Below are 14,160 nucleotides of genomic sequence, written 5' to 3'. Positions count from 1 at the left end.
ACTAGCGTAGAATTGACTATACATAGATGACCGGCCCGCCGCTGCGGTGATGTTCGCCGGGTCCTTCTAACGTCAGGCTGCCGGTGTCTTCTAGCATACTGATTGGGTAGAAGTGCTGCAGAGCATGGGGCGCGTCCGCTGGCTGCTTGCTATGGATCCACTGGCTATACGCGTTCAGGCAACAACGCCGCCAGAGTAAAGATTGCGGCGGCCTCTCTCGCTCGCTCGCCGTGGTTGGGGCAGGTTTCCTTGTTCCAAGGTCGTAGAAGAAAGGGTCTCAGCGAGATAGTCCTCATTAATAGCCGTTCTGCCAGATAGTGTTGTTGAAAAGCGTTCCGCCCGCCATGAGACCGCCTAATGTGTTCTGCCTTGAGTCAAGGTTCTTTAGGTTAGTTTCCCCTCGATCAGAATCTTGAGATCCTGAAACTGGTGGAATCCGGGGCGGTGGGTCGCCTCTAGAATCTGTTCCCAGATCGTAGGAAGCGCCTCGGGAGGAAGAAAGTAGGCAAGGAGCTGCTCGCGGGGGATGGGATCCACTCGCTGGGACCGCATTTCTACTCCCCGGGCGGTTGCGTTCAGCCGGCTATGGTCAAAGCTAGAGGGGTAGTGCTGGATTAGGTCGCCGGAATAACACCGATTGATGATTGGGAGGAGGATTTCGTCCGTCCATTGCTGGAAATCCTGGTCTAGCAGACGGCTGGATTGCTGATCTTCCCGGTACAGTCGGGGAAAGAGCAGATACAGAGAGAGATCTTCGAATCCAATCAGACGACCAAAGGTATAGTGCGGGACTTGATGGACCGGCCGGCGAACATGGTGGGCCTGCCCGGTGGAGTCGAAATACTGGACTGAAACCGGATCTATATGCAGGCTGGACTGGAGGTCGGACACCGCCATCTGCGTAGGATGCCATCGGATCCCCCGACGAGCTACCGCCAGACTACTGACAAACCCACCCACGCTATCGATATCAACAGTCACGCCCAAGGAAGGATCGGGACGATGGTCGGCTGCCACGCAGAGATGCGTTGGGGATTCATCGGGCTTGTGAGGATCGATGCCGCAGTAGATCTGTTGTTTTCGTGCCTTAGTAACTTGCTGGGCGAGATTAGACTCGCGGGCCGCGATTATAGCCGAGCCCAGCACATCCGGGAAATCGCCAGCGATATTAATCTGGTCCACATACTCCCCCAGCCCGGTATAAACCGAATGCGTCTCTTGGTGCGCCACACGGGCCTGCTCATGGCACTCCCGACAACAGCCGTAATGCTGATACAGCTGGTCGGCCAGCACGCGTGCCAGCGTGCAAACATCCTCGCCATCTTCGGCAGCCGCTGGGGCAGGGCTTCCGGTTTCTAAATTTGATAGATCACCCCTCGAGGTGCTCACTGTGCGTCGGGTCGGGACTGTTCGGGAAAGGTTAGGGGTAGGACTAGCGGGCAGGGTTCGAGACTGTTAAGCTCTAGAGGCGGCTCCGTCCAATTAGGATAGAGCTATCTTCGAGCTCAAGAAGGAGCTGAATCCGGGGCTTAACGGCCGGGAGCAACTCTTTCCAAGTTCATGGGTCACCCGACAACGCCGCCTATGCCAGGAACAAGAAGCCGATCGGGCGTTTCACCCAGTTGCAGATGGACCGGCCGAGTAGTATTCATCAAAGAAGGTGTTGCGTTTAGCCGCTTGGGCGGCTTGTCGCTGATTTCGTTGTCGTGTTATCTTCGCGGCCTGTCGCTCTTCTGCAGACTGATACTTGGGGGGCCGACCGCGCTTTCGGGTGGAAGTAGAGTTAAGGGGAGACATAATAACGGAAGAATCACTAGAACCGAAGCCTAAGAGAGGGGAGAGAAAGTAGGCGGCGCTATAAGATAGAGAGATTTCAAGTGCCTTGGTCGTCGAAAGTTGAAATAAGAAAAAGGGGTAACAGGATGAATAGGTCGGTTTCTATTCTGTCTCGAAGATGATCTTAAAACAACGCATTATTACAACCTTCCCTAGCCAGGCAACCGATAGCAAGGTTTTCGGACATGACCGAAAGTCTTACACTTCCCTTATAAGTAAACCAGTGTCAGAATGTGCAAAGCATAGCGGTTGAAAGAAGCAGTGTACAGTATGCCAGGAAGTAGAGGTGATTAGAATATAAAACCAAAATAGGTCTAGTGTTGAGGACAAATCTGAAAGTAGTTTAGTGTTGAGGAATTTAATCGAAAAAGGCTTAGTTTTGAGACGTTAAGTCGAGCGGGATGATTAAGTAATCTTCCACCCGGAAAACCTCAAAAGTTGCCAACTTTGGCTAACGATTCCACGCGAACGGAAGAAGATATTAAAATTCTGATTGAAGGGCAGGGATTGTGCATTAGCTACTCTATACCTCAGCGAATTTTTACATGGCATCGACGTTGTTGGGACTCTAAGTCTAGTCGGCAAACACCCTATGGCAACATGACGCAACGCTTCTTAAGATAGGATTAGAATGAAGCTGCGCTGGCAAATATTTAAAATTAAATTAGACGGATTTGTCTTTCTGTAGTCCTCTATGCCCCTTTTAAGTGATCTTGATTGTGGTTCCCTCCTTGTATTAAAAAACTGCTGTCATACTGCATTATCCAGGGCTCATGCCTACAGGGGCACTAGATCCAATTAGGTAGGCGACGTGCACCGCACCGACCCACAAAACAAGTGTCCACTGCCACACAATTAACCATCACCCAACACTGCCATATCATTTCCTCAACGCGTCTTCCTCCACCATCATCGACCAGCTATCACTCTTTTTATTGTACCTATGCAGCGAGTTAGGGCAACGGACGGCAACCGCGTTCTGGATGATCCGTCTGATGACCAGCTCCACGACTTGCTCGCGGACATGGACCTTTGGTGTAATTTTGTCGTTCTGGAGCGGCTTCCCACCAATATCGATTCGGGCTATGACTATTTCATCCAAGTAGCATTGAACGCGGAGCCTGGTTACGGGAGCTATCAGGTCGAATATCGCGAAGGCGGACCAGCCCACCATTTCCAAGCAACGGTATTGCGTCAGTCCGAGATGGGCAGCGCCTTTGACCCCGGTTTCGAGCAGGTCGTGCGAGTCATCTGTGACTGGGCGGCTGACAATCAACTATGGCGTACAGCCCTTCCCTGGAAATTGCTGGATCTGGCCAGTAAGCGGACAGAGTCATCCAAGGCGAAGGACAACACAGGGTGAGATTCTCGTGCCAAAGTACATCAGAGAATATCTCGCTCATTGTTATATGGAGGTCTCTGGAGCAATATGCCGAATGATTAGATATCTGTACACGCTCTAATAAACTCAAAAGATTATTCTAATAATGGATTCATTCCTTTCTTCTAGAGTATTAAATTGCCTCGCTTCTATAACTAGTTGTCTAGAGGTTTGAGGTATCTGAGGAGCACCCGCCAAGCTCTTTGTGCTGGCTGCCAAACTTTTGCGGATCCGCGGCAGAATAAAAGCAGTAGCTGAGCGGACCTGTCTGCTCGACCTACTTGACCTACTTAACCAGTTGCCTGCTTGCATGCTTAATCTGATTACCTACCTGACCTGCCTATCTGCCTGCTTGCCTACCTGTTTATTTAATAGTTTTTGAGGCAGGTAGGTAGGCAGGCAGGCAAGCAGGCAGGTAGATAGACAGGAATGTAGGTATGCAGGTAGGTAGGCAGGCGGGCAATTTCATTACAGAGCAGATGGTAAAGTTAAGATAAGGAAGTGACGGGCAATAAAGAGTAGTACAGATAATAATAAGTGTTAATACTGTGCAGGAAGTGATAGGAGCAATACTAGAGTGGTTCCGGCGGTATTTAATACAGGTAGTTGCCTAATTAGGTTAGCAGCGGGTAAAGTGCGCGATCCTGGCGCTCTACGCGGCCGGAGTTTGTATGGGCGGAGACAGTCAGTCCTGCTTCCCGACCAGGGGCGTCCAGCGGGCATCGGCCGCGCCACCGCCCTGGCGTTTACTCGGGCCACGGCTTCGACGCTAAGTCTTGCGGCCCAGTCTGACCTCGACGCCGTCAACGCCTTCAAATCCTGTCCATCGCGCAGTCCAGCGTTATTACAATGTCTTTGGATGTGATATCCGACAAAGAGGTCTGTGCAGCAGTCAAATTGGCGTATCAGCATTTGTCATGTATCGATGTACTTATCATCAACAACACGGTATATCTCGCAGACTTCAGGCCTATCGGCGCCACTGAGTTGTCGCTGGGAAATCCCTCGTGACGCGCATGCTGTCCTCATAGATAAGCCGGAGCTTGCGGCGAACACCATGGCATGGCTGACGCAGGAACGGCGACCCTGGCTGGCAGGCAGGTGTCAGTGTCAACTAGGACAGGGAGGAGCTCAAATCAAGGAAAGACCAGATTGTTCAAGGGGACAAGTTGAAATTAAGACTAGTCGCCCGACGAGTGATTTCTAAATATCTACTGCTCAAGACATTAGCCACTTCTGTCTGGCAACTGAATCTCTTGTCTCAAGGCACATCGATATATATTGCCTATCAGATATTAGTGCAGGAATCCTCCGCCGGTATAATTTCAAAACTAGATCCAGGGGTCGCTTTGTACCTTGTGTGAGAACAACGATGTAGAGGAATCATTCTGATTTAATTTTGAAACCAGTATTGACGGTTGTGATGATTTCACACACTGACCTCTCACCGTCAGTTAGATTCTAAACCACAACCCACTAGGCGGGGTACAGATTCGTATTTCGAGATGGGTGATGCTGTGTTCAGTTTGGAGTGTGCGGACTGCGTCGAGAGCGTCGGTTTTGGAGGCGCGGTCGAGTTGCACGTGAGAAATAATTATTGCGAGAATAATACAGTAACTTTATAATGAGCTCTCCGCTCTCTTTTTCGCCCAGGTCGAAGGAGAACCACCTTCGAGCGAAAATGAACGGATTTTATTCGTGATATCGGCCTGCCCAGCCATTCTGAGGTGTTTGTCGATGTCTTGTTTGATTTTATTCTGTTTTCCTGCTCAAGTTGACGGTATTGCACCTAAACATCACCTACGCCAAAATGCCTTCCTATATGGGAGATCTTAATAGAAGATGAAACTACGCTGTTTTCCTAGTTATTCAGTCGATGCCAAACGAAACTATTTCCTGTGCCGTTTTTGCTTTCCTTAAAAAGGCCTTGACTGATGCTGCAAACGTCGCCGGGTCTTGCAGCGGTCTATATAGCAATAATGTTAGGTATGAAGTATCAATTATCAGGGATATAGGCTTACGCAAAATGGCTTACGCCGGGTAAAAGAGTAAGCTGCGAATTTGTAATCTACCCACGTCAGCCTTTGTCATGCCAATCCCCGTCTCAATTACGAGAATCAAATACACTCACCATGGCGTGGATCTCTCCAGGGACAGTCCGAATAATCGCCTCCTCATAGTCCCCCGCAGCAACGAGTACAAACGGCGCATCTTCACTCTCCCCAAAGACCGGAATCTTGCCAAAATCCTCCTCGTCCCACATTGGCGACGCAGACTGCATCTGCACGACGCGGTCGTAGAAGCGTTCAAAGTCGGGATTCGGATCTGGATTCAGAGCTAGATACTGCTCCTTCTCCCGATTGTACAGGTCTTCTCCGAAGGAGACGCCACCCAGCCCCGTGGTGTTTGCCTGGTCCGGACGGTAATTCGCCCCGAAGGCGACGATTCTGTCCGCACGGGAGGAGTACTGCATCGCTATCGCGAGCGATGTCACCGCGCCATCGCTCCAGCCGATGAAGTTGGCTTTGGGGATTTTCAGGTGGTCAAGGAGGGCGACTGCGTCGGCTGCGAATTGGTTATAAGACAATGGGACGGACAAGTCATCGGTTGATCGGCCGTGTGCGCGTGTGTCGATTGCGACGATGCTGAACGACGACTCGAGCGATTTGATCAGGTGGCCCCACCAGCGCGAGGAGATCTTGCCGCCGTGTAGCAGAACTACAGGGGTGCCGGCTTGGCCGAGACAGGGGCCGAAGAGCGAATACCAGAGGGAGATGTTGTTGAGCTGCGCGTAGGCTGCATGGTACGAGGGTGGAAGTTCGGGGGTTGGTGGGAGGATTGTCCATGGTGGGGTGAATGATGCTACGGACATTGTTGCTGCGAAAAGCGTGATGATTGAGAGTTTGAGCATTTTGGCTGGTTCACTCGTAGACTCTTTATGGCGATGGTAGGCTTATTTATACAGACACATCTAGGAACCCGCTTACCCGCGTGACCACCTGCTAGTCGGCGGAATGGCTAGGCATTTACTCGATTTGGAAATTCCTCTATTGTGCATTGGCCCCGTTAGCCTCATTGTCATCTGAGTCCTGTTTGGACTATCCACGCTCTTCGGCCGGTCGGCCGCTGGGGCAAGGATTTCATGACAATGGTGGACTAATTTTGTCATAGTGCCATATCGCTTACATCGCTTGGTCACAATGGGGCATGGACTGATAGACGGGCCATATCTCAACTCACCACGTATCTCACCATAAGCCCTTCGCACCTCGGACTGCCGCGCGTGCTAGGTGCCGAAATACTCGGTACACCAAAAGTCCTTCGATCGGAATCTGTGCTAGTGCCACTCGGTCAACCCAACGGTGGTCGAAATTATCTGTTGTATCTGGGCTTCTCGTGGTGCCTGCCCATAGCTTCGCGGCCCATACAAATCAGGTAGGGCGAACAGGCCGTGCACCACGCTCGACGACACGGGTTTCGATCTCCGAGGTCCTGAACTAGCGGTCAAGCTTGATCATAATAGGGCCATCAATTTTCTAGATTTAGATGAATTCAAGTCCTTGCAGCCGTTCAGATTAAGCGTTATTATACACAGTAAGTTAGACTCCCGCATATTGACAGAAGGTCATGGAATTGTGGAACTTGTGCTGTATTTTTGGCTTTGGTAAATATTTCCGGCAGTGTAGGTGTATGTTTTTTATGTCCGCCCTGATTGCGGGAACCTGCCGGGGTGCGCAGGGCTGGTGTGGTGGAGGCAAGTCAATGGAATTTTGGCCCAGAAGCACGATTTTCGACCGTTTTAAACCCATCGCTCTCAACCTTCTTTGAAAGTCGCTCCTCTCGCTGCGTCTCGCACATCCTTACAGCAGTTACTTTGCTGAGGGCGATTTAGGTTCCCCATCTCTATAAATATACGCTGTTCCTACTTCTCTTCCGCTTCCTCCATCCGACCGCTCTCCCCCCCCCACCATTCTCAACCTCACATGCATCCATTTTCCCTCGCTGTCTTTTGCCAATTCCCTATTTATTGCATTCATGTTTGTTGCGGCTGGTCCGTTATGGTGCTGTCTCTCTCACTCAGCCTTCCTGTAAGTGATGCCTTTATCCCCTTCATGAATACTTTCTTCGTTTGGTTTAACAGGCAGATGAGTGGCCGTAATGTTGCCCTTCTTATGGATAATTTCTATGCTCATCAAGCTGCTGTAACAGAGATTCAGTGTAATGGCTATCCACTACAGAATACTCTTACTATATTGCATCCTGCGGACTCTAAAAGCCGTTATCAACCTCTTGATCAAGGGAATATCTTCTGTAGGAAGTCATACTAGAAACAATGCTAGATTCGCTGTATCCTTCAGGAGTTTGCGATTAATCGTGATATAATCACGTCAAATGGATGTTCTAAAAGCGATTCGGGGAATCCAGAACTGGGAAATGAAACTTTCTGGACAGGTAATCCAGAATTACTTTAGAAAGGCTCTAGATTCTCAACCATCGTATCACGAGCCTGTCAGCATTTCTGGATAATATACAGAAATAATTTTCCCCCTCAAGATCTCTACGCCTATCCAGAGCCTAATGGATATTAATACGTTCCCTAATCCAGCAGAGGAAGCCGTCCAGGATATTCCTAATGATACGGATAGCCAGGTTCTAGCTCAGTATGGGCCAGGTCTCAATGACGATAATAAGGGAGAGCTTTATATATAAGCTACATAAGCATGAGCGTATCCTTTAGAGTCGAAAGCTGGGCCTATAGACTCAGCTGGATATTCGAAGATATTTTACAGGTTAGATATACGTATCCTTCATATCACGAGAACCTCGATATCACGAGATCTGGTCTGTCCGGAATATCCCACTATAACGAGGTTCTGAACTCGTTAGAAGATAATGGTACGCTGCATTTGTACATAGAAGGATAGGCCTCGTTATAGTAGCCTTGGTTTCCTTCTGGAGGGTCAGGGTAATTGAAAAAACACACTGTATCTAGTAATGATACCCAAGGGGTAAGCTGAGACTACTGTTGCATATATTGCAGTCTTCAGATGGATATTTTCGGACAATCCTCGCTGAGACTCGTACATGATGGCTGGTTCAATCCACGGACCATGGTGGTATCTGAAGACTAACGGAGGACTACATTCCTGTATTGTTTGCAACGATATAGAAACACTCGAGAGAGACGGAGAACATAACGTCCTCTGCGTGCAAGGTGCCCTAACAGTTCTAAACGACGTTCCTGAAGTGCACCGAAAAACCACGCCCAGCTTGAATTAGGCTCCACCGCAGTCTATTCATTAAGCGTTCTCAACAGCCCTGGTAAAGCATAGCGGACAGGTAGACTGAAGCTTGGTTTCCTTGCCCAGCGGTGTCGCAAGATGAATACCGTCCCGAGTAGATACCCTGATGATGCACCTTGGTACCGGTACAGTAACGCTCGTTGTACCACTCAACAGTTGGATATGGGTTCCCAGTGGTTTCTCTCCATAACCAGCTACTCTCCCAACTGAGTTGACCGGCACCCGCCGCAGTCACGCAGGCACCGCACCCGAAGTTCTTTACGGTGAACTCCCGAGTCGCACATCCCCCATAATAAGACGGGGCAAAGGCATTTCCGCCGCCTCGCTTCTCCAGGCTTCTTTTGAATAGGGTCGTGGTCGAGAGGTCGAGGGTTTCGCCGGCAGAGATCTTATACTGCGGCACACGTGCCATGGGCTCCCATCCTTCAGTCGTGTTCAGAGTCAAATACTCTAGCCACTCTTCGCGCGTGAGACCTGGTTTTTCAGCCTGCTCGGCGGGGAGGGCAATGGCTTGTTGCACTGCAAGAATTATGGCCAATGTTGAGATGGAGACCTTCATGATGAGAGAGTCGATACCACTTGCTATTATCGGGGACGAAATGTAGGTTCAGGGATCTCTGGGGCTAGGCCTCAGGAAGGAGAGCCGAAAAGATTGAAGAGGAGGGGCGTGAGGTCCAAGTCAGGAGCAAGAACTTCTTTGAGACTGGAATACGTGATATTGCCTTCGGATGTTCGGGCAATTTATACAACCGAACGGTCAGTCCTGACTCTTGCATAGTACAACTGAGCAGCAGAACGATGCGCTAGCGGCCGCAATCGTCTAACTGGCTGAAGGGTAACATGCTCAGCCGACGGTGTTTGACATCAACTACCAATGTACTAGCGGCCGCAATTGACTATGCGCCTGAATGATGACATGCTCAGCTGACGGTATTCAACATCATCTACCAATGTACTATTGGTTTGATGCGAGCTATCTGAGTGATGGTTGTTCTTCTCGCAATTTAACTAGAGCGCAATTGACTTGGTGGCCATTTGCCTCTCCTTACCTACAGCAGCTTCTTAGAGACATGGGTTATTATGTCAACCCATTCTTGGCTGAGGCAGCCTGACTTAATTAATGCGTAGCTGGAGCATGCTGGATACCGCGGATGGTAAAACAATGCGGCCGCTGGGTTCTTCTGTTCCTGTCTCCACTCCAAAGCCCGGAGGAAGTACTATATAAGAGTGCAACGACACTTCCCATATACGGTCAGACACGGCCTCAGCCCAAGCCTTGATTTCTCTTGCTGTTGCTCTTGCAGGCTCACATTTTTCCCTCACTCACTAAGACTCAATTCCAATCCAGAATTCTACATCATGAGGGTCAAAGCCTTTGCGTTGGCCATGTCTCTTATGGCTGTACCACCTGCCTTCTGCCTACCGACCGACCAAGTTGAAAAGCCCGGCCTTACTCACGAGGAGTGGCTAGAATATCTTTCTCTCAACACCACTGACGGCTGGGAGCCGATGACCCGTGTCCCGCTCTACGAGATTACTGAGCCTGGCCAAGTCCTCGACCTGGCTGATACCACCCTCTATAAACGGAGCTTGGCCAAGCGAGCCGGCGCAAATGCCTTCGAGGCATTCGAAGACGGAATCTGCTCCTCGCGCCTATTCCGAATCGCGAACTTCGGCTGTGGAGTATGCGTTTCAGTGAAGTACAGTTTTTGCAATACGTGCACTTGGGGCAGCAGCTGGCTATGGAGGCAAACCAATGGCAATCCATACCCAACCGCTGATTGGTATGCTTCGAATGATTGCAGTGGTAGCCGTGTTCACCATCAGGGGATCGAATCTGGGAAGTCCTTTTCCTGTGATACTGTGGCTAGGTATGGTGTTTCTCGCTACCAGTCCGCAATGCTTTACCAAGGGTGTTGATTCAGCATGTCTTCAGCATCAGTCAGATTGAGATTAATTCTATCGTCGAGTTGGGGCCTTTCAGTCACGTTGTCGTGGTTGTTTCGTTCTATGCATTCCTACCACTGTTAACGCTGCATGTATCTACTTTCTGTCAAACTCGAGGACATTTACTGCATAAAATCAATGTGCGGAGGACGTGCGTATAGTTGTCCGTTATAAAGTCGACCTGTGCACCTCTTGGTTTCGCTTCCTTCATACAAGTCGAGAAACCCTATCTTAGAGGTAGCAGAAAAGCCCAGATCACCGAATAATAGACATAGCGATCAATCGTGTTTTCCCGGGCTCGGCCCAGCTAGCGCCGCAAAAACTTTCTCGACAGAGCATGGCCATTATAGACAGAAACATAATCTTGTATGCTCGTGCTGAGGTATCCTAAGAGAAGAGGATTGGTCACGATTGAATGCTCAGTATCCCGATGTCAATGACACGTGATGGGCTTATGCCGTTTTGGGGAAGTTTTGCGGCGCTAGTGAGCAACGTGTCGCCTTTAGGATACGATCGATAGACTACCATCGATCAGGCCAGAGACCATAATCCAACAAGGATACAAACCTAGACTATTTCCAGCGCTCTCCGATAATCTAGGCCTGTCTTCGTTATTGCCGAACCTGTCATGGTTCGCGAATCTGGGAGAAGTCGGGGCTGCAAGCCCTGTCGTCAGAAGAGGATTAAGGTAAGCAGCGAAGTGCCTAGTTAAAGCATGAGTTGACCCCCTTGTATGGTATTCCCTGAATCATTCCACACGTAGTATCCTTTGGTCTTTCCGGCCTCCTGGCCGTCTACGTGTATTGTCTATATTTGCTAAGTCTGGCGGTCCGCCTAGTGCGATGAAAAAGAGCCGGAATGCGGCCAGTGTGTCCGTCGCGGCAGGAAATGCCCCGGTCCATTGAGGGGGCTCATTATATTTGAGTCTAAGCCCGAAGACCCCACTAAGTTCCGGCGCCTGGCTGATGGCCGTGACCAAACCCCGAGATCCTTGTCCTCGATTAACGAGAACGTTCAGCTGGTAGCTTCGGTGCCTCCGGACGGCGATCGGGCCTTGAGGCCGGGCGCTCCAGACCCATTCTCTGCGATGGTGGTACCACTAACTGGGCGCACCAGTGGCCATTTTCAGCATTGTAAGTGTTACGCAGACTCGTTGCAGTGTGTCAATGGTTGCGAGGTGGTGTGTTACGTGAGGAACTGATTCTGTTGCGTATGATGTAGTCATGCTGCACACTGTGAGATGCTGCTGGCCGTTTCGTCCCGAGATGCTGGGGATTTGGTGCGGACAACAAGCTACTACTCAGCCGGCTATATTCTACGGGATGATATCGATGTCTGCATCACACCGATTCCATCTTGATCATGATTACGGAACAAATAACCCAAATTCGTCCCAATGGATGCTGCAGGCCTATGAATCTCGTTCTAGGATAATACAGAATATTCAAGAGGCAATCGATAACATCGCCACGGCAAATGTCGAATTGATCATCGTCACCATTGCCATGCTTGTTTGTGTGGAGGTGTGATTCCCAACTTGCTGGAGCTCATGTGCGGACTGAGCTGATGACAGATCCCTTCTTTTCAGGCCTCCAACGCGAACATCGCGGAAATGGATATTCACATGGCTGGTCTACAACAGTTAATTCGATCCTCCGGTGGGGTTGACCGTCTGGACATGTCTACAATCTCCTTTCTAGTGGGGTAAGGATATATGCATTGCTTTCAAACCGACCACTCTCATACTGAAGCTCGGGTTCTTTAGTATGGATATCCTGTGCGCAGTTGTGAAATGTACTCCTCCTGCTCTTCCATTGGCGCCGAAATATTTGGAGTACGCCATGAATCATCCAGCTCTCATCATCCATTCCGACAGCCCACCGGAAGAGGTCATCTTGAGCCTACGCAGTGACAACATCTTTTGCAACTTGGGCACCCGGTTCCGAAATTCTACATGGGCGGGGCTAATTGACCGGTCTCTCAAAGCCGCGATCGAGAATTTCTGCAACCTTATTGTGCACTACGAGACCGATGACCAGCGACGGGAGGGCAAGAGGATCGCCACGTACGGGGATAATAACCCTTGGAATCTATCGCAGCGTTATCTCCTCTCATTGTCATACGAGAGCCTCGGCCCTGGCGATATCAGAGAATCGCTCCGCCGCTCAATGCTTGCGTACTCCATGACGCGCTACTGCAAATTTGGCGCATTCCCTTGCATGGACGAGGTCGCCGCCAGACTCAGGGAGAGCCTTGTTCCTAGACTTGACACCTTTCTTTCGACTGCACCCGATCTCCTCTTCTGGATTCTTTTTGTCGGTGCTTTGACGGCCAGACAGTGCTCCGAGCACTACGTCTGGTACTGTGCTCATCTGGGCGGCGTTTCATCAAACCTCGGCCTTGTTGATTTTAGGGATGTGCGATTGCTCCTTGAAAACTTCTTCTATATCCGTCGACATGGGGACACCGCTGCGGAGAAAGTTTGGCAAAAGGTCTCATCACAAAAACTCAACAATATTTATAACAATAACCATGAGGGTGTTCTTGGGGTGAGTGTACCTGAAGTAGGTAGGATGTAATAGCAATGGAATTTCTAATAAGCGGACTACCTTCTTACTCCTGCGCTCGGACTCTAGACATCTAACAGTTTCTGGTCAGTTATGAGTAATGTGGGTTATTAACCGAAAATTCGGAGATTATGACCTGGTGATGACTTTTCTACACAATAGAATGGCTTAGGCCACGATTCATCGGCGAGTCTCCTTATCTACGGCATGGGCCTACCCACTGAGTCGGTCAAGGAACGGGCACGGCCGGGGTACACCGAACTCTACACGCGGCCGTCTGACTATTGCCCGCAAGAGGAAACTTTTGCGGCGCTAGGGTTTGATAGGCTGATGCTTATTCAGCATAACGGGGGGCGTGGGTCCTGAGTAGACCCACACCATTAGGCGCAGCTTCGATATAGTAGTTCCTGCCCGAAGCTTTGTATTGGTCCACATCGCAGGATATGCACCTTATGGAGTGCTCTTCTTAAGATTTTACCATTATGAAATTTCCTATTTTATACCTGATGCGGTAGGTGGCTGCTTGCTTGCCACAGTCGACAGCTGGACGAATTTCTGATTACGTTAACTCAGCTCATCAGCTGGTTAGAATCGCGAAGCGGACAGAATGAATAGTCACCAGGAACGAACCGTCGGTTGTAACTGGTACAGATCAGCCAGCCACAATCTGCAGGGAAATTATGGCGCCTTGCGTGGGACGCAGGAACTCACCCTCAGCTGGCGGCAGAAGTGTTGAAACGGCCTGAATCGATTTCCGGCACGCCATGGCATCTGTGAACAGACGGAAAAAAGAACGAAAATTATAAAAATTCGCGGATAAAGACGGACCGCTTACTTCAGTTGGTAAGAAACCTTCGCTCAAAAGTCGGAAGAATACAGATATATAGTCGTACTCGGTACTCTCTCGGTGTCCGTGTTTGATGTTCACGACACCACCCTCTCTATTGCTCCCCGCTGCTGTGCAGGGTAGAGTTGTCATGATGAGCGAGGTGTCTGGCGTGGCTGAGATCCGCAAACCTCATGCAACGAATGTCTGCAAATTGTGTCGATCGCAGAAGCGCAAATGCGACAAGAAGTTGCCTAATTGCACTCGGTGTGAGAAGTATGAGCCATTTTCCCAGTGAGG

The 14,160-nt window shown here is 50.0% G+C and overlaps 7 protein-coding genes across 7 annotated transcripts; 4 read left to right on the top strand and 3 right to left on the bottom strand.

Moving 5' to 3' along the window:
• Nucleotides 1-384: 384 nt before the first annotated feature.
• On the bottom strand, nt 385-1,797 carry ATEG_06240 (uncharacterized protein; the record flags this gene model as incomplete). Its single annotated transcript, XM_001215418.1, has 2 exons — nt 385-1,406; nt 1,635-1,797. 2 exons carry the CDS (start codon nt 1,795-1,797, stop codon nt 385-387), a joined length of 1,185 nt encoding a protein of 394 aa, XP_001215418.1.
• Nucleotides 1,798-2,779: 982 nt separating this feature from the next.
• Nucleotides 2,780-3,346, top strand: ATEG_06239 (uncharacterized protein; the record flags this gene model as incomplete). The annotated part of the gene is made up of 2 exons (XM_001215417.1): nt 2,780-3,155; nt 3,312-3,346. 2 exons carry the CDS (start codon nt 2,780-2,782, stop codon nt 3,344-3,346), a joined length of 411 nt encoding a protein of 136 aa, XP_001215417.1.
• A 1,732-nt stretch (nt 3,347-5,078) lies between these two features.
• Nucleotides 5,079-6,128, bottom strand: ATEG_06238 (alpha/beta fold hydrolase; the record flags this gene model as incomplete). Its single annotated transcript, XM_001215416.1, has 2 exons — nt 5,079-5,183; nt 5,349-6,128. The coding sequence occupies 2 exons, from the start codon at nt 6,126-6,128 to the stop codon at nt 5,079-5,081; spliced, it is 885 nt and encodes a 294-aa protein (XP_001215416.1).
• A 1,147-nt stretch (nt 6,129-7,275) lies between these two features.
• On the top strand, nt 7,276-8,349 carry ATEG_06237 (uncharacterized protein; the record flags this gene model as incomplete). The annotated part of the gene is made up of 6 exons (XM_001215415.1): nt 7,276-7,305; nt 7,558-7,669; nt 7,752-7,878; nt 8,013-8,113; nt 8,211-8,226; nt 8,259-8,349. The coding sequence occupies 6 exons, from the start codon at nt 7,276-7,278 to the stop codon at nt 8,347-8,349; spliced, it is 477 nt and encodes a 158-aa protein (XP_001215415.1).
• Nucleotides 8,350-8,527: 178 nt separating this feature from the next.
• On the bottom strand, nt 8,528-9,079 carry ATEG_06236 (uncharacterized protein; the record flags this gene model as incomplete). Its single annotated transcript, XM_001215414.1, has 1 exon — nt 8,528-9,079. One exon carries the CDS (start codon nt 9,077-9,079, stop codon nt 8,528-8,530), a length of 552 nt encoding a protein of 183 aa, XP_001215414.1.
• Nucleotides 9,080-9,879: 800 nt separating this feature from the next.
• Nucleotides 9,880-10,440, top strand: ATEG_06235 (uncharacterized protein; the record flags this gene model as incomplete). Its single annotated transcript, XM_001215413.1, has 1 exon — nt 9,880-10,440. One exon carries the CDS (start codon nt 9,880-9,882, stop codon nt 10,438-10,440), a length of 561 nt encoding a protein of 186 aa, XP_001215413.1.
• Nucleotides 10,441-11,095: 655 nt separating this feature from the next.
• ATEG_06234 (Zn(II)2Cys6 transcription factor) lies at nt 11,096-13,131 on the top strand (the record flags this gene model as incomplete). Its single annotated transcript, XM_001215412.1, has 6 exons — nt 11,096-11,155; nt 11,306-11,600; nt 11,689-11,990; nt 12,041-12,171; nt 12,233-13,016; nt 13,126-13,131. The coding sequence occupies 6 exons, from the start codon at nt 11,096-11,098 to the stop codon at nt 13,129-13,131; spliced, it is 1,578 nt and encodes a 525-aa protein (XP_001215412.1).
• Between the last annotated feature and the right edge of the window lie 1,029 nt (nt 13,132-14,160).

Source organism: Aspergillus terreus, genomic scaffold, assembly GCF_000149615.1.
Source record: "Aspergillus terreus NIH2624 scaffold_8 genomic scaffold, whole genome shotgun sequence".
NCBI classification, from domain to species: Eukaryota; Fungi; Ascomycota; class Eurotiomycetes; order Eurotiales; family Aspergillaceae; genus Aspergillus; species Aspergillus terreus.
Note: the sequence above shows the minus strand (reverse complement) of the source record. Positions and strands in the feature narration are given on the sequence as shown.